This window comes from Salvelinus alpinus, chromosome 11 (assembly GCF_045679555.1).
Source record: "Salvelinus alpinus chromosome 11, SLU_Salpinus.1, whole genome shotgun sequence".
Classification (NCBI taxonomy): domain Eukaryota; kingdom Metazoa; phylum Chordata; class Actinopteri; order Salmoniformes; family Salmonidae; genus Salvelinus; species Salvelinus alpinus.
Window position 1 is genome coordinate 42,941,950 of NC_092096.1, and position 19,699 is coordinate 42,961,648.

A 19,699-nucleotide genomic window follows, 5' to 3' on the forward strand; every position below is an offset into this window, starting at 1 on the left:
CCTTGTCAAGATGCTGGAGGAAACAGGTACAAAATTATCTATATCCACAGTAAAATGAGTCCTATATCGACATAACCTGAAAGGCGGCTCAGCAAGGAAGATGCCACTGCTCCAAAACCGCCATAAAAAAGCCAGACTACGGTTTTCAACTGCACATGGGGACAAATATTGTACTTTTTGGAGAAATGTCCTCTGGTCTGATGAAACAAAAATAGAACTGTTTGGCCATAATGACCATCGTTATGTTTGGATGAAAAAGGGGGAGGCTTGCTAGCCAAAGAACACCATCCCAACCGTGAAGCACGGGGGTGGCAGCATCATGTTGTGGGGGTGCTTTACTGCAGGAGGGACTGGTGCACTTCACTTCAAAATAGATGGCATCATGAGGATGGAAATTATGTGGTTATATTGAGGCAACCTCTCAGTCTTATAAAGCTTGGTCGCAAATGGACAATGACCCCAAGCATACTTCCAAAGTTGTGGCAAAATGGCTTAAGGACAACAAAGTCAAGGTATTGGAGTGGCCATCACAAAGCCCTGACCTCAATCCTATAGAAAATTTGTGGGCAGAACTGAAAAAGCGTGTGTGAGCAAGGAGGCCTACAAAACCTGACTCAGTTACACCAGCTCTGCCAGGAGGAATGGTCCAAAATTCACCCAACTAATTGTGGGAAGCTTGTGGAAGGCTACCCAAAACATTTGACCCAAGTTCAACAATTTAAAGGCAATGCTACCAAATACTAATTGAGTGTATGTAAACTTCTGACCCACTGGGAATGTGATGAAAGAAATAAAAGCTGAAATAAATAATTCCCTCTACTATTATTCTGACATTTCACATTCTTAAAATAATGTGGTGATCCTAACTGACCTAAGACAGGGAATTTTTTACTAGGATTAAATGTCAAGAATTGTGAAAAACTGAGTTTAAATGTATTTGGCTAAGGTGTATGTAAACTTCCAACTTCAACTGTATGTATGTGTGTGTGTGTGTATATATATATATATATATATAATTTTAAATATTAAATATTAAATATTAATTATTAAATATAAATTTTAATATTACACAAAGATAACCCAAGTAAACACAAAATGCAGTTAAGTGATCATTTTATTTATTAAGGGAAAAAAGCTAGCCGAACTTTCATGGCCCTACGTGAAAAGGTAATTGCCCCCTAAACCTAATAACTGGTTGTGCCACCCTCAGCAGCAACAACTGCAATCAAGCGTTTGAGATAACTGGCAATGAGTCTTTCACATCGCTGTGGAGGAATTTTGGCCCACTCTTCTTTGCAAAATTGTTTTAATTCAGCCACATTGGAGGGTTTTTTAGCATGAACCGCCTTTTTAAGGTCACGCCACAGCATCTCATTCGGATTGGTTGAGGAGGAATAATGCTCTGGGGCTGTTTTTCATGGTTCGGGCTAGTCCCCTTAGTTCCAGTGACGGGAAATCTTAACGCAACAGCATACAATGACATTCTAGACGTTTCTGCGCTTCCAACTTCCAATCGTTTGGAGAAGGCCCTTTCCTGTTTCAGCATGACAATGGCCCCATGCACAAAGCGAGGTCCATACAGAAATGGTTTGTTGAGATCGGTGTGGAATAACTTGACTGGCCTTCACAGAGCCCTGTATATATATATATATATATATACACACACACACACCTACCCACCTGACCCGGACGGACGCTGCAGAGCTCAAGCTCGCAAAGAACTGATCAAATATCGTCCCTCATCAGTAAGTGTATTTCTGTGTGTGTGTCATGCATCCACAGCCTTCACATCCTTTTAATCCACAGCAAACTCTTTGGCATTAGAAGTACTGCGTCATGGCTTTGGACATGATAACAGCATGGTTTACTCAACACCTGTGTCACCCCATTGACCGATCCATGGACTGCAGACATGAGACATATAGTGTCACGTCTTCCAGACGGCTGGGGTCGAGGCTCCATGACAGGGTCTTGACATTATCACATCCACCAGCTGACACCTAACTGTGCCGTGAGCTCTGGCGCTGGCTTCCTGATTATGACCCAGCTGGAGCTGACTTTAGGGGCAGTTTCCAAAATGGCCTTGAGTTAAGAATGGAGAGAGTTGAAACTGTGTTTCCAAGAACTCGTTAGGCCGGAGAAATGAGATGGAGAGGGAGGGAGCTAGAAGACTGGGGTGTGACCTCAATCTCTGTTTCATGTGTGCAACAGCAAGGAGAGAGGGGAGGGAGAGATGGGGAGGGTGTGAGCGGTTTCTGGACGATGGTGAACAAAGCTCCGATTAGTACTGAGCGCTGGTTCCTTAATAAGAGCTGCTATCAGACCCTACTAGTAATTACTCACACACAACCATGCACACACATTCACACTGAGAAATGTCAGAGTACTTGCGTATCCTGATCTGTTTCCGTTAGCTGAGGAGAATTGTTGAATATGACCCATTTTTAGACCAGCCCCTCCCTTGCATATAGTGACGTCAATCATCTGAGCTTGGAGGTGTGTGTGTGTGTGTGTGTGTGTGTGTGTGTGTGTGTGTGTGTGTGTGTGTGTGTGTGTGTGTGTGTGTGTGTGTGTGTGTGTGTGTGTGTGTGTGTGTGTGTGTGTGTGTGTGTGTGTGTGTGTGTGTGTGTGTGTGTGTGTTTCTCTGTGTGCTATTCCAGAGTGTGAGGTACACTCCATTCTGTGTGTCTGTCCAGTTAGTAGAAGTATGTCTGACGTGTATTTAGTTGGTTGATTGGACTCCACTCTGCTCCAAGACTGTCTCAGACTAGATAGGGTTGGGGTTGAATGACTGAACCTGACACACACGCACACACCAATTGTCTCCTCTCCTCTGTGTCCCCATGTAGAACCCGACCCAGGTGGGCACGGCCCTCCAGGTGTTCTATAACCTGGGCAGTCTGAGGGAGACCATCAGTGGGGTGGTGGAGGGCTACCGGACCACCATACAGGACAACGTCACCACCGCCCTGGACATCAAGGGACTCACCCAGCCCACTGGCAACAGAGGTAGGTGGGGGTGAGAGTTAGGGGGTGAGGAAAATAGTGTTTCAGTTTTGGTACTCTTGTCGTGTGTAACTTTTTAACCCGCGTCATTTCATTTGTGTATGTGTGTCAGGTGCGCCAGGCAGAGCAGTGATGCCAACCCCAGGTAACACGGCAGCGTTCCGAGCTGCTCTCTGGACCAACCTAGAGAAACTCATAGACCAGATCTGTGCCGCTTGCGGACAGGTACGCTTTTAACTTTACAGATATTTTAAAAGTAAATGTGCACATGTTTACCTGCTGAAGTAGAGTAATGTACCTAGTCAGGGAGTACGGAGTTAACCTGTAATCGCTCCGTGTTTAGGTGCAACACCTCCAGAAGGTCCTGACGAAGAAGAGAGACCCTGTCACTCACGTCTGCTTCATCAGTGAGATCATTAAGGTGAGACGCCATGTCCTCATAAAAGGCCCGTGTGTCCTTGCCCCTGGACTGTCATCAGCACACCCTTCCACAACATCTATTCCTCTACTACCGGGGCGGCAGGTAGCCTAGTGGTTAGAGCGTTGGACTAGTAACTGAAAAGTTGCAAGATCGAATCCCCGAGCTGACAGGGTAAAAATCTGTCATTCTGCCCCTGAACAAGGCAGTTAACCCACTGTTCCTAGGTCGTCATTGAAAATAAGAATATGTTCTTAACTGACTTGCCTAGTTAAATAAAGGTAAAATAATTTAAAAAAAACTCTTGGCAGTATCATTCTCTTCTCTTTTGCCTTCCCCTGCCTACCTTTTTCCCCTCCCCTCTCCCTCTCCCATTCCCCTCTCTCTATCCTGACCGGTCCGTTACTTGGGCCTGTCCTGAACCAGACCTACCCAGGTTTTATTGACTCTGCTTGCATCAGCAGAATGCTGGGCTGTTAAGCAGAACAGCTCGGAGGGACTTGAGTTATCTAATACAAGCTGAAAGAGATTCAGCTGTGCCAATTTTCTTTCTTACAGGAGCATAGACCTCTTAATTTGCTCCCGCTCCTCTCTTTCTCCCTTCCTCTCTTGCTCTGCTTCTATTCCCCCACCCTCTCGTTCCCTCCGTTGTCACGCTCTCTCCATCTGTCTCCCCATCTCTCTTTATCCTCTATAAAAGTCCACAGTCCTATAATTGTCCTTTTATATTCGGGAGAGCAGTGGACCTATTATCAGTCTGCCCCAATTAAGATCTAGTGTGTGTGCGTGCATGCCTGTGTGCGTATGTTTTAGAAGGAGGACATACACATGGTCTGGTCTGTTTTGTGCTGGTTTAACATTAGCAGGTTAGCATTGATGGACTGTGTGTGCCCTTTCTCTTTGTGTTGGGCCACAGGACAGTGTAAAACAAGGGGGGGGGTAAAGTATGGCCCGCCGGGCACTTCAATCCGGCCCGCGAGACATAACATAATTGTTTTTTAAATACGAATAATAATTTATTTTTAAACCCAAACATTTTTACACTTTTTTTTTCTCCCCAATTTTGTGGTATCCAATTGGTAGTTACAGTCTTGTTCCATCACTTCAACTCCCGTCCGGAGAGGCGAAGGTCGAGAGCCGTGCATCCTCCGAAACACGACCCAGCCAAGCGACACTGCTTCTTGACACAATGCCCACTTAACCCGGAACCCAGCCGCACCAATGTGTCGGAGGAAACACCGTGCACCTGGCGACCGTGTCAGCATGCATGCGCCTGGCCCGCCACAGCAGTCGCTAGAGCGCAATGGAACAAGGAAATCTCGGCCTGCCAAACCCTCTCCTAACCCAGACGATGCTGGGCCAATTGTGCGCCGCCTCATGGGTCTCCCAGTCACAGCCAACTGTGACACAGCCTGGGAACAAACCCGGGTCTGTAGTGACGCCTCAAGCACTGCGACGCAGTACCTTAGACCGCTGCTCCACTCAGGAGGCCCCCGCAAATTGATTTTAACAAACAATTGGTCCCCCAAAAAATGCGGCCCTCCGTTGAATTTCAAAATCCCGATGTGGCCCTCGAGCCAAAAAGTTTGCCCACCCCTGGTGCAGAACATGAAGCAAAGTAGGCCTAGTTTACTTTAGTTTCTGTGAGACACGGCCATTAAATAATTGAAATTCACCCATCGAAGACACACACTAATCTGCTACTAGCATCTATGTGTGTGTGTGTGCATGCTTGTGTGTCCTTCTTACCTCCCAATGTGTGTGTTCCTTCTCCACTGATTAGCAGTGATTGTATTCGGAGGCGAGGAGGGCCACGTTGATGGAGGGCCGTAGTGACACACACACTCCTCCTTCATGTCTTTGTTTTGATTAGACTTTCCCCTCCCTCTCTACTTTCACTTCCGTCGTGTGTGTGTTCAGTAAACTGTGTGTGTGTGTGTGTGTGTGTGTGTGTGTGTGTGTGTGTGTGTGTGTGTGTGTGTGTGTGTGTGTGTGTGTGTTTTTGAGTGTTCATGCGTGTGTGTCAGTGTTTGCATTTACGTTTGTGTGTGTGTTTAAAAATGGCACTCCTCTGTCCTCACCACCCTATCTAGTCCGTGTGTATTCCCTGTGTTACAAGACTTTTATTTGAGTCAGATGTGTGTACTAGCTCGGCGTGCTTCAGAGGAGTGGATACTCATTAGTGGACAAGCCTCCTCAGCCCATCGTGAGACGCCCTGCTATGACTTGTCATTATGGCGAGGAGCTGTCATTGTTGTCCACGGTGATGGTTATGGCACAGCACGGTGGGCGCGCGCGCGTGTGTGTGTTTCTAGCTGGTTTGCAGTGTGATAAATGTGTGCGGCGATAGCAGCATCTGGTGCGGCTGAGAATCACACTGGTAGATAATGATGATAATGGCAGTCACACTGCCCTTCTGCCTGTTGGGCGCAGACTGCACTCATCACAGCCCTGTGTGTGTGTGTCTCCTTGTGTGACCCTCTGTTCAGTTGTTTCTCTCTTCTCTCGGCAGGACGGCCAGCCCGATATCCTCTACACGTTTTGGAGTGATGTCACACACACTCTCTCGGTGGAGTTCCAGAGAGCTACGGCTGGTGAGGCTACATAGCAAAGTCTGTTTCATAGAGTAACGCTGATGCACCCTCGTAGCCGTGTGTGTGTGTGCTTACTCTCTCTCTGTGTCTCTCTCTCTCTCCCTCTCACATTTCTCTTCATTTTCTCTCTGTCAGCCATAGCGTTATGCCACCTGCAAATAATGCTGTACCTGCGTTTCCCTGCGTTTGTGTGTGTGTGTGTGTCAGCGGTACAGCACAAACAGTGGGCCATCACTCTTCCCTTCGCCTATAAACCCTAAACGCCCCTCCCTGTCCCGTCCCAAACACTGCGGGGTATGATTACACCTCTCTGGTGATATATACCCCCTTTTCAGACGGGACAGGGTCTATAAACACATACAGACACACTCGCACACCCCTTCTTTAATTTATACCCCGCCATGGGACAGGCCCTATAACAGGTGGAGAGACAACCCAACAGCATCAATCCACACACACCGCGGAGAAAAGTTTCCGCCCCCTCCTTATCTTACCATTTCAGCAGATGGGATACATGTCAGTAGATTTAGATGTGAGTAAGAGAGGCACGTTTGGTTCCTGTGGTGCTGTTAACTTTATTTTCACACAACGATCTGTGGGCTGCCTACCTACAGGATCTGTTGACTGCGTATGGAACTGTTTCTAAAAACTCTTATAGACGCCGTTGCTGTTTCTCCCGCCGAGATCTGTATCTAATGCCCTGGTGGTGAGAGAGACTCGAGAACATAAAGAAAGGAAAAGCGAAGTCAAGCTATGATCCAGTCACCATCACCCTAATCATTACGTGTGTCTTTGCCATGTCGTGAAGCCTACAGCAGCCTGCCTTGGACGAATCAGTGTCTATTGATCCCTGCTCTAACACAGTACAGTGTTAACACCTGTTAATGATGCTCCTCATTCACTCTCACTGGTCAATACGGAGTTCATACGCACAGGCCCAGTATCGCTCTCTTTCCTCCCTCGCTCTCTGTCTTTGTCTCCCTGGCTCTCTCTTTCTCTCTCTCTATCCATCTGTCTCTGTGCCAGTGCCCCCCACCCCTCCAAATATTTTTCAATGTTTTTCTCTTATTCTTTCTCTTATGGTGAAATCATTTTTGTTTCTATTAGCATATGGAAATATACAAGAGCCTGAAAGTACTTCAGTTCAAACCTGTATGAATCATTATAATACACTATATTATGCATTCACCAAATCAATCTACATTAAAACAATCTGCATATCATCCCTTAACGAGCAACTAATCACTCGCAAAGTCAGGCAATTAACATAATAATGAGCGGGAAAATGGCACCATTTATTTTATTTTATTTTTATCAGGATAGTCTTTCTGTTTCAGTCTCATCCCTTCATCCATGCTCTAGTCTGGTAATCGGGGATAATGTGATGTTTCTAGTTCACGGGAGCAGAAAGACTGTTCGTGTGCATCAAAGCAGATGTTTACCTTTGCAGTCATTAAAACACAGAAGGTGACATTTTCCGGCTCCACTCTTCTGCTCGTCCTCCTTCCCATCCTTCTCTTTTTGTGACCTCCTTCTCACCCCTACTCCCTCCTCTCTCACTCTCTCTCCATCTCGTTCTCTCTCTCCCTCTCCAGCCTCATCCTTCCTCAAGCAAGCATTAGAGGGAGAGTACCCTAAGCTTCTCCGTCTCTATAACGACCTGTGGCGTCGGCTGCAGCAGTACAGCTCCAGCATCCAGGGGGTGATATCGAGCAGCGCAGGGCTGGACACCGCCATGGACCTGCCCACCACAGAGATAGACAACCAGGACCTCTTCACACAAACCAAACACGACTATGAGTGAGTCTGAAGTGAACATATACACACACACACACACTCTCTCGGCTTTGTTACAGTATGCAGTCTGCCTCTTCACATCCTACTCAGTGATCGACCGGTTCGGGATGAGTCTCACACACACCACACACCACACACCACACCACACACCACACACACACAGAGACAGAGCCTTACCTTGACTAACCAGTGTGAGATTTGACCCAGCTTGCTGTGATTGACAGAAATAATTTCAGTATGAAGATTCTCTCTCACACACACACATTCTGTGATACGTGGTAAAGTCTCTATCTCTTTATATACAGTACTAAAGCTGTAGGAGAGTTTAAATATGGGAGACCACTAGCAATTAAAACAAACCACAGAACCGGCCACAGCCAGCATACTGATTGGTATGGATGGAGCAGAAAGTAAACGTCCATTAAACCTACTATATTTTAGAGTGCTCAGAGGAGAGTGATGGGGGAGAGAGAGAGCGAGTTAGAGATAAAGTGTGTATGTGTGTGGGCAGAGTGCCAGAAAGAGTGAAAGAAGGGAGAGAGATAAAGCTTTTCCAAAGGCCTCCAGTGTGAGTGTATAAGAAGTAGTTGAATGCAGACATGGAGGGCAGTAGCTATCTGACGGGAGCAAGCTATATGGCACCTCTCTGAGGAGAGACAGGGCTTTGTAATGGAGAGAACAGAGAACGATCGAAGGACAGTTGAAGAAAACGATTGATAAAGAAACATCAACATCAGAGTTTTATAGAATCCTGCTAGACCAGACTCACCCTCCCATCGCCCTGGTCAAAAGTAGTGCACTAAATAGGGAATAGGGTAGGGCTGACCCCATTTAGTCAATTGTTTGGTCGATAGGCTGTTGGTCGGCCAATATATATATTTTTTTGATGAGCATTGGCAAATATGTACAAATAATGTTATGGCACACGAGACACTGGTCTGATTCACGCCTGTCTGATTGGACTAATCCATTGCAGAGGCCGCGGGGATGGCACACCAGTAGTACATTTACAGTTAATTCCCATAATTTCTCATCTAAAATGTTTGTTTTGTTACGGTCATTTCTGTTAATGGATTCAATATATTATTAATATTAGTCTTACCGTTGTCTTTTTAGGAGTGCACAATCTAGGCTACACTTGTAAAAATGTGGGTTTATTTCGTTCCATTTACGAGTTGTCAATTTATTCATTGTCTTTTGTTTGGAGTGCTCCTGTCAATCTTGAGTAAGGACACGCACCTGGTTACGCATAGAACTAGGCTACCTGGCCTGTGCGCAAATGTACTATTTCCAATTGGCTGTCATCATCACTGTGGAGCTTCTGAAAGTCATTTTTTCTTTGTCTCAATATTGTCAACTTCCGACTTCAACTGTATTTTATACAATGTTACAAGTTTGCTAGTGTGAGCTTCAGGCTGGACCTAAGTTACGTTGATACCATGTTTCAAGTTCCTTGCAGACAGGCCATGCAATAGCAAATGTGGTTTATAGGATATTTATTTTTATCAGGATATTTTCTACCTGCGGGCTACAGTGTTTTTATTTGTTGGCTTTATGTAGGCTATTTTTACATATTGGCAATGGCAATAGTAGTTAAATTTGTATAATTTTCATTTAGATATCATTTTTATTAACCACATGACATTGATTTTGAGATGTGAAGACTTTATTATGAATTAAATGTAACTGTTCCACAAAAATGTGCATATGAAAATCAGAACTGGCATGCAGATCAGTAGAAATGGTACGATAACTTGCCGACCGCTGGTGTAGCCTATTACCAGCAACTTCAGGAGCATAATGGCAGAATCTGAGAAGGCCAGCGGGAGGAAGAGGGTCGGGTTGGGAACAGGTTTTTTTCTTCTGGTTAGGCTATATTGATCTCTTGTTCCCTCTTTAGTCATTTGTGTGTCTTGATTTTTAATTTCAGTGCCTAAAGCATCAGGCAAAGCATCAGGCAAAGTATCCTACATACAGTATAGTTGGTTTTATTCAAACATAGGGTGTCTATATTACACCTACAGTACCAGTCAAAAGTTTGGACACACCTACTCATTTAAGTGTTTTTCTTTATATTTACTATTTTCTACATTGTAGAATAATAGTGAAGACATCAAAACTATGAAATAACACATAAGGAGTCATGTAGTAACCAAAAACGTGCTAAACAAATCAAAATATATTTTAGATTCTTCAAAGTAGCCACCCTTTGCCTTGATGATAGTTTTGCACACTCTTGGCATTCTGTCAACCAGCTTCATGAGGTAGTCACCTGGAATGGATTTCAATTAACAGGTGTGCCTTGTTAAAAGTTTGTTTGTGGGATTTCTTTCCTTAATGCATTTGAGCCAATCAGTTGTGTTGTGACAAGGTAGGTGTGCTATACAGAAGATAGCCCTATTTGGTAAAATACCAAATCCATATTATGGAAAGAACAGCTCAAATAAGTAAAGAGAAACAACAGTCCATCATTACTTTAAGACATGAAGGTCAGTCAATCTGGAAGATTTCAAGAACTTTGAACGTTTCTTCAAGTGCAGTTGCAAAAACCATTAAGCGCTATGATGAAACTGGCTCTCATCTGGCCCGCCACAGGAAAGGAAGATCCAGAGTTACCTCTGCTGCAGAGGAAGAGAGTCAGAGGAAGAACAGACTACTCTCGTCAACAAAGATATATTTTTTTTGTCAGGGACAGCCGTAGAATAGGGTGCTATTTGGGACATAGTCCCTCTCTACTGGGTGAACTTCAGGCCTAACATATCCCTATCCTGCCTGTAGATGTCTGGAATAAGCAACTATATTTGTGACAGATGCAACAACTTGAGTGTTTAAATTGCGTTGTGATGGCTATGTGACCAGACAGGTGGAAATGGCTCCTGTACACTGTAGCGTATGTCTGTAACTGCTGGAGCCTGATATGAGTCACACATTAACCTAATGGTGTAGAGCTCCAGGCCCAGCCAGGGGCCCTTGCTGCTCCCTGTTTCCCAGTAGGAGATCCTGTGCCAGGGTACTCAGGCTACAGAGCCTGGCCCTGCTGGTTATCCCCCTGGCACTCAGTCAAGTTGAGTCAGTGTTGATTAACCATGGGTACATGAGAGCCACTGGGAGCAGACCCAGGTTATCTCCCTGACTCTATTAATTATCTTTCTCTCCCTCTCTCTATTACTCTCTTCTCTCTTGGGTCCCTCTCTCCATCCCGCTCTCTACCTCTCTTTCATTTCCTTGCTCTGCCTGTCTCTCTCTACCCCATAACCTCTTTCTCGCTTCGTCTCTCTGTTTGCTCTCTGATTTAGAGCTGTCAGCCTGTGTGTTGTGTGTCGTCTCAGTGTTTAAACTTGTAATTACGGGCGCTGCTGTGGGCCAAATTGCCTCTGTTACTCAAGGTGTCTGTTGCTGTGGTTGGGCACTGAAGAGAGAGGGGAGAGAGGGGGCTGAAGGGAGGGAGAGGGGATGGACGAAGGGAGGGAGGGAGGGAGGGAGGGAAGAGAGAGGTGCATGAATAGAGGAAAGAGGGTACACGAACAAGCTGATAGAGAACTGCACGAACGGATAAAGTGAGGGAAAAGGATGAAAGGAGGTAGTGTGAAAAAGCCCAGACGGAGAAGTGACGGGGTGGGAAGAGATGGATGAATCGGCTGGTTGACACGGAGGGATAAGTCAGAGGAGAGGGTGATGAGATGGAGAACAAACATTGAATGCACATTTGCTCCTGTGCGAAAATCACTCGTCGTCATTGTCATTATTCTCATTTAGCTACATTTCAGTTAACGAGAGAGCACCATTAATCAATAAGCGCCCTGTCTGATGAATTATGGTGCATAAAATGACTGGCCAGATGAACCAAAGATTGGAGCGCTGCTGGAGAAGTGCATACAGCAGTGTGTGTGTGTGTGTGTGTGTGTGTGTGTGTGTGTGTGTGTGTGTGTGTGTGTGTGTGTGTGTGTGTGTGTGTGTGTGTGTGTGTGTGTGTGTGTGTGTGTGTGTGTGTGTGTGTGTGTGTGTGTGTGTGTGTGTGTGTGTGTGTGTGTGTGTGTGTGTAATCATGCGCAACCCCATATCCAACCTTGTCCCTTGACGCCCCTACAGGCTGTTGTTAGCTTGTTAGCTCTACCTCTTCCCCATTTCATCAGTGTGAGAGAAAAGAGAGAGAGTCGTAAGAGAGGGTAGGCCTGCCAGAGCCTGTCACTGCTGATGTCTTCATCACGCTCCAGCAGCACAGACCAGTCCACTGTGCACTCGCTGTGGGCCTAGATCAGCGTGTGTGAGATGTGTAAATAGACAGAGAATCTGGCCTCTAGGCATGTTCCCAAATGTAGAACTTTGTTCAAACCAGGAAAATAATTAACCGTCGATGTATATAGTATGTGAACACATTCATGTGATCAATAACATGTGTCTGTGTGTAGTCCAGAGAAGGCTTTGAAGGACTCCCTGCAGCCCTACGAGGCAGCGTACCTCTCCAAGTCTCTGTCTCGTCTGTTTGACCCCATCAACCTGGTGTTCCCCATGGGGGGACGCAACCCCCCTTCCCACGACGAACTGGACAGCATCATCAAGACCATCACCAGGTACACACCTACACAAACACTGTTCCCTACTCAGACAAAATTCTCAGGAAAAAAGCTGAAATATTATTTCGTACATCTGTTGTTCATCTCACTTTTTCTTTTGCTGATCCTGTTCTATCCGATGTCCTACATGTTATGTTATGTGTGTGTCCTCCACAGTGAGCTGAACGTGGCGTCGGTAGACACCAGTCTGACTCTGGCGGTGGCCAAGAACGCTGCCAAGACCGTCCAGCTCTTCTGCGTCAAGTCTGAGCAGCTGGTATGTCACCACAACAACCAATTGTAGCAATACAAGGTTATAACTTTTACAGAAAATACAGAAATGCCAATGGTGGAGGTGTTCCTGTTTATATTCAGAACCACATTCCTGTAAAGCTTATAGAGGATCTCATGTTAAATACCGTTGAAGTAATATGGCAACAGGTTCATCTGCCTCACCTAAAGCCCATTCTTGGGGGAAGCTGCTATAGACCACCAAGTGCTAGCAGTCAGTATCTGGATAACGTGTGAAATGCTTGATAGTGTATGTGATATCAACAGAGAGGTATATTTTCTGGGTGGTTTTAAATATTGACTGGCTTTCATCAAACTGCCCGCTTAAGAAAAATCTTCCAACTGTAACCAGTGCCAGCAACCTGGTTCAGGTTATCAGTCAACCTACCAGGGTAGTTACAAACAGCACAGGAATGAAATCAGCAACATGTATTGTTCACATCTTTACCAATGCTGCAGAAATGAGCTTGAAAGCAGTATCCAGATCAAAACGAAGACGTGTCTATGTATGCGGATGACTCAACACCATACAAGTCAGCAACTGTACTACAGCGACTGAAATGACTGCAACACTTAACAAAGATCTGCAGTTAGTTTCAGAGTGGCTGGCAAGGAATACGTTTGTTTTTTTACTAAAAACATTGTATTTGGGACAAGTCATTCACTAAACCCTAAACCTCACTTAAATCTTGTAATAAATAATGTGTAAATTGAGCTGTTTGGAGTAACCCTGGATTGTAAAACTGCCATGGTCAAAACATATTTATACAACAGTAGCTAAAATGGGGAGAGGTCTGTCCATAATAAAGCGCAGCTCTACCTTCTTAATAGCACTATCAACAAGGCAGGTCCTACAGGCCCAAGTTTTGTCTCAGAACAGGGCAGCACGGCTGGCCCTTGGATGTACACAGAGAGCTAACATTAATAATATGTTTGTCAATCTCTCCTGGCTCAAAGTGGAGGAGAGATTGACTTCATCACTACTTGTATTTGTGAGAGGTATTGACATGTTGAATGCCCCAGAGCTGTCAGTTTGAACTGCTGGCGGACACCCATGCACACCCCAAAAGACATGCCACGAGGTCTCTTCACAGTCCCCAAGTCCAGAACATACTATGGGAGGCACACAGTACTACATAGAGCCATGACTACACGGAACTCTACTTCACATCAACTGATGTAAGCACTAAAATTTGATTTAAAAAAACAGATAAAAATACACTTTACGAGGGGCCTCCTGAGTGGTGCAGCGATCTAAGGCACTGCATCGCAGTGCTTGAGGCGTCACTACAGACCCGGGTTCGATCCCAGGCTGTGTCACAACCGGCCGTGACCAGGAGTCCCATAAGGCGGCGCACAATTGGCCGAGCTTTGTCCGGGTTAGGGGAAGATTTGGCCGGGGGGGGGCTTTACTTGGCTCATCGCGCTCAAGCGACTCCTTGTGGCGGGCCGGGCACCTGCAGGCTGACTTCGGTCGTCAGTTGACTAGTGTTTCCTCCGACAAATTGGTCCGGCTGGCTTCCGGTTTAAGCGGGCAGGTGTGAAGGAGCGCGGTTTGGTGGGTCATGTTTCGGAGGACGCATGACTCGACCTTCGCCTGTGCCGAGCCCATTGGGGAGGTGCAGCGATGAGACAAGATCGTAATTGGATATGACGAAATTATGGAGAAAAAGGGAGGTAAAAATATATTGAATCTATTTGGACTACTACACATATGGGCTAGCTATCCCCATTTGGGCTACTACACAATCACTTTTTTGCTTTTGCTTGTTTTTCTTCCTGTTTTGATTCCTGTCTCACTCGGCTTAGGCTACTGAATTTATCTCCCAGGGAGGACTTTCCCTACAGGCACTGATGAATTATTATATAAGAGGATAGACTTTTTGCACATGCCCTCTTCTTGTTTTTTGGTAAATAGTATAGAGCACTTAAAGGATGGCAGATTTTGGTTTAAGGTCTTTTAAAGTATATTGTTAATAATGAATTAAGATAATGGATTAAGTGCTATTGGTCCTACAGCGATCATATCATTGTTTTAATTTTCTTTATTTTTCTTCATTACCCACCCTTACTCATGAAGTCTGCTAACTTAATTGTAAAGGTCTGAATTGGTTACTTATTTTGTTTTACTTTAATATTATTATTATTTGTTTTATGCCTACACCCCTCTAATTACAGTGCATTCGGAAAGTATTCAGACCCTTTCCCTCTTTCCACATTTTGTTACGTTACAGCTTTATTCTAAATGTATTACATTTAAAAAAATTACTCATCAATGAGAAGGGTAAAAAAACATGCTTCTAAGTTAACAGTGACTAACTTAGAAGTTTTATTAGTAGGTTGGAGCCTCCTCCACAGACACCCCAAGCTCTAAATATACACTCTGACACACACGCACACACACACTGAGATGCGACACACACAGGCCTGATCTACAGTCACTCTCACACACACACTCACTCACACAAACGTAGACATACTCAGGTGTGAACAGGAAGCTACTTCAGTGCTGGTATCCTGACACCTTTCTGTGTGTGTGTGTGGGCACGTGCATGTGTCATGAATGTCAGTGTGTGTGTGTTTGTGTGTGCGCCTCTGTGTGTGCGTGTTTGCCATCCACACAACTACACTCTAAGGCTATAGTTAACTGTTGCTTTGCCATTTTTAGACCGTTGCTATGGCACCACTTTGCACATGTTGTCTCTCGCTTTTTCTCTCTCGCTCTGTCTTCCTGAGATGGCCCTAATTCCTCTCTCTTCGTCTTCCTGAGATGGCCATCTCAGATAGGGAGCCTCTAATTTCCCCAGGTGTGTGTGTGACCTGCCTGTTATCACCTCTGAGATGAGTGGTGGTGAGGTGTCCCTATCCGCCTGTGGAACATGGCCTGGAGACAGCAGCACAAACTGCTACTACAGCTGGATCCTGGCTCCTGTCCCATTTGTATGTGTTGTTCCCTGGCCCCTCCTTGCTCTGCTATAGCAGTGGGAGCTGGAGTCTGGCTCTGGTGTGCCCTTGCTCTCACTGCTGCTGTGTATCTGCTGAGAACTACAGGTGTCCTGACTTTTTTCTTTCTCTCTTCTCTCCACCTTTCTCTCTCTCTCTCTCTTCCTCTATTTCTCTCCCTCCCTCCATCCTTCCCTTCTTCTCTCACTCTCTCTTTCTCTCCAGCTATCTACCCAGGGGGATGCCAGTCAGGTGATAGGGCCTCTAACAGAAGGTCAGAGGAGGAACATGGCGGTGGTCAACTCCCTCTACAGACTACACCAGGCTGTTGCTAAAGTAACACACACACGGTCACACACACACACACTAAAACCCTCACACACGTATATACGCACACACACACACCACATTACACTTGTGTTCTTTTTACATGTCTACATTATGTTTTTCACATGTCTATATTATGTTTAACACGGCTACGTTATGTTTTACACGGCTACGTTATGTTTAACACGGCTACATTATGTTTTATATGACATCTTTATCAGACATTGACACGTGTGTTATATTACATATTATAGGGAGCGTGACTGGGATGGTAGCGTGACTAAGAGTTCACGCAAAAGAGTGTGTGTGTGCGTGCGTGTGCTGGTCATCTGATGTCACAATGGTTTGATGGGAAAATGCTGACAACCAATATTTGTAGAGTTAATGTATCTCATCACCCAAAGTAAACTAGCTGCAGGGGAGGGAGAGAAGGGGAGAGAGAGAGATGCAGTGAGAGAGGGAGGAGCGGCGAGGGAGGAGCGGCGAGGGAGGAGCGGCGAGAGGGAGAGAGGGGCGGCGAGAGGGAGAGAGGGGCGGCGAGAGGGAGAGAGGGGCGGCGAGAGGGAGAGAGGGGCGGCGAGAGGGAGAGAGGGGCGGCGAGAGGGAGAGAGGGGCGGCGAGAGGGAGAGAGGGGCGGCGAGAGGGAGAGAGGGGAGGCGAGAGGGAGAGAGAGGGAGAGAGGGGCGGCGAGAGGGAGAGAGGGGCGGCGAGAGGGAGAGAGAGGGGCGGCGAGAGGGAGAGGGGGGGAGAGAGGGGCGGCGAGAGGGAGAGAGGGGCGGCGAGAGGGAGAGAGGGGCGGCGAGAGGGAGAGAGGGAGGGAGAGAGGGGCGGCGAGAGGGAGAGAGGAGAGGCGAGAGAGAGAGGAGCGGCGAGGGAGAGAGGAGCGGCGAGGGAGAGAAGAGAGGACGAGAGGAGCGAAGAGAGAGAGGGATGACAAGGAAGGGAGTCAGATGTAGAGAGAGGCAGAGAAAGAGAGAGCAAGGAAGTGGGATCCAGAGAGAGAGTTAGAGATGGGGAAACGTATTCCTTCATATGGCCCATTAAAGATGTATGATGTGTCCTGGTGCTGGGGCCTGCGTGATTAATAGTGGCATAAAAGGAGTTTACTCTGCCATCAAATATTTAGTGGCCTGGGAGGTTGTCAAAATTTTACCATTTGAAAGCAGTGAGGCCGTTTCAGCAAGAACGGCTGGTTATTTTAGGAGGGAGGGAGGGGGGAGAAGGATGGGATGGAAGGAGGGACGTGGAGGATTGGAGAGCAAGGAGGGAGGATAAATGCTGTAATAACCGTTAGAAGAATACGGGAGGGATATGTGGGAAAAGAGACAAATAGTGTTTGTCAGGTTTCACTGTAACCTAACCTTTGACCTTTTTGTCTGTCTGTCTGTCTGTCTCTGTCTCTGTCTCTGTCTGTGTTCTCAGGTGATATCAGGATTGGGGTCATGTCCTCCGGCTGCTGAACATGCTCTCACTGCTTCACTAGAGGTAAGACAGACACTCGTCTCCTCCCATACTGCTCTACTGTTTTCTCCTCTCCTCCTCCTCTATCGTTCTTCTCTACTGATTTCCTCCTCCTCTCCTCTCTAGTCTGCCCCTCTTCTTTTTCTCTCCATTCTATCTGATGTGCAGATGGTGGTGGATTATGCTGTTGGTTTTTCATTACGGGGTTTGAATGGGCACTTTTGGAACTTGGAACTGAGTTATGGAAACCAAACAAAACATTGCTATTTCTGATGCATCTCACTCTGGGAGATAAAAGGGTAAACACTGAGTGGAGTGTGTAGACTCTTCTTTGGCAATCACTCGCTTTTTCTCACAAAGGTATTTTGTTGTAACTGGGAAAATGGTCAGAGGCTTGTTTCTCTCTGCGTTCCGCCAATCCCCCACGCCACACACAACGGAGGGGACATTGTTAACTTTGTTGTGAAGGAGTTTAGAGAGGAGATCTGAACAGAGATCTGGTTATCTATCGTTGGCAGGGGCTTAGCTGACGGGCACAAACACAAACGCGCACACACACACTGGGTCAGGTCTATTGAGTTTAGATTGATCTAAAGATGGAGCGAACGATAAACCGGCGGCCCCACTCCGAACCCCGCGACCGACACACACACACACACATGTCCAAACACACACACACACACAAATACGAACATCACACACACACATACACACACGCTCTTCCTCTCTCGTCTGACATGTCACGTGCACAGAGCTCCTATCCTAAAGAGCTCACTGCAAACGTCCACTTATCAGCAAATCGCATTCATGCAGCCAAGACCACCAGTCTGTTTGGGTTGCTAGGCAATGGCAGACTTACGTGAATCCGGTGTGTCCCTGCGGGGACTGTGTCCTTCAGCTATGTACCTGGCCTGCAGATACAAGAAGTTATGGTCATGTTTGTGCATCATGTTTGTGCAGTGGACACATCATTGTGTGTCCACTGATATTTGAGATGTCATTGTCTGACAGAGTTGTTTCAGAGTTATGACACACAACCCTTTTTATACCTTAAATGATGCACTCTCTTGCGTGCGTGTAGGGAGTACAGGCTCTGATGGCCAGTGCAGTACAGCCTCTGCTGCTGTCGGTCAGTGACTCCATAGAAGCCATCATCATCACTATGCATCAGGAAGACTTCTCTGGGTTAGTATACACACACACTTTAAGACACCACACTCCTCAAGCTAGTTGACCCCGTTCTAGGAGTAAGGTTGGGGTTTAAGTTGTTTAAAGGGTCATGTTTACAGGTGGGCTTGGTGACATAGTGCTACAGAGCTTTATGTGTGACAATATGTTGTCTGTGATACTATTATCTGATTGTCTCTCTGTTTCACCTGGCACTAAACAGCATCTGTTGCTAATTTACATTTACAAAATGTTTCTCTCTTTCCCCTGAGCTTGACATTTACACACTCATACACACATCCTCAGGCTACCTACTGTTCTACACACACCGCTCTGCTCTCGTATAGAATCCTGTGTGTGTGTGTTGTCTCTTCAGCCCCCTGTCCAAATGACCTTTTCATGGTCAGATAAACACAATGTGGCTAAATGGCTGAACTTACCTCTGCCCCCTTTCTCCCCAACAAATACACTTACACACACACACACACACACACACACACTTGCTCTTGTGTTGCGCAGAGGGAGCTCCTTGCAGTGACCATCTTAAAACTAGCTCTAACACACACACCCTGTTCCACACACACACACACACACACACACACACACACACACACACACACACACACACACACACACACACACACACACACACACACACACACACACACACACACACACACACACACACACACACACGTCCTCTGAGTGAACTCTTAGTCACGCTACCATCCAAGTCTCCCTGAGCCATTGACCCCACTGACTGTCTCCCAGATAGCCATAGGGGCACCGTGGCAGAGTAGCTGTTGCAGGATTCTAGTCACAGCGGCGATATTGACGTGTTAAAAAAGGCTGGGGGGGTTTAATTTTGTAAAAAGGTCAGGTCTGAATCAGCAAGCATCCATGGATGCCAGCCAAGGCAATAGCCCTGTGGAACCTAGCTGTGAGACCAGCAGCTCGCTCGTCAATGTGTGCACACACAGGTAGAACCAGTCTAGACCCTAGAATTAGGAATGAATTTTAATAGGATCTTTATGGTCTAGACCAGTGGTTCCCAAACTGTGGGGCGCGCCCTCTAGGTGCACAAGGTGACATTTCTACATTGGGTAATGCATCATCAGTATACGTCTTGTCATACCTTAGAG

At 46.3% G+C, this 19,699-nt stretch overlaps 1 protein-coding gene across 1 annotated transcript in view; it reads left to right on the top strand.

The window, feature by feature from the left end:
- LOC139534219 (conserved oligomeric Golgi complex subunit 5-like) overlaps positions 1-19,699 on the top strand; it is an 89,411-nt gene that overhangs the window by 64,984 nt on the left and 4,728 nt on the right. The window contains exons 8-17 of the mRNA XM_071333157.1: positions 2,850-3,009; positions 3,119-3,231; positions 3,350-3,427; positions 5,937-6,018; positions 7,614-7,818; positions 12,225-12,386; positions 12,546-12,645; positions 15,828-15,938; positions 17,352-17,414; positions 18,472-18,575. Of these exons, the coding sequence (XP_071189258.1) occupies positions 2,850-3,009; positions 3,119-3,231; positions 3,350-3,427; positions 5,937-6,018; positions 7,614-7,818; positions 12,225-12,386; positions 12,546-12,645; positions 15,828-15,938; positions 17,352-17,414; positions 18,472-18,575 (1,178 nt within the window). The remainder of the gene's footprint in view (positions 1-2,849; positions 3,010-3,118; positions 3,232-3,349; positions 3,428-5,936; positions 6,019-7,613; positions 7,819-12,224; positions 12,387-12,545; positions 12,646-15,827; positions 15,939-17,351; positions 17,415-18,471; positions 18,576-19,699) is intronic.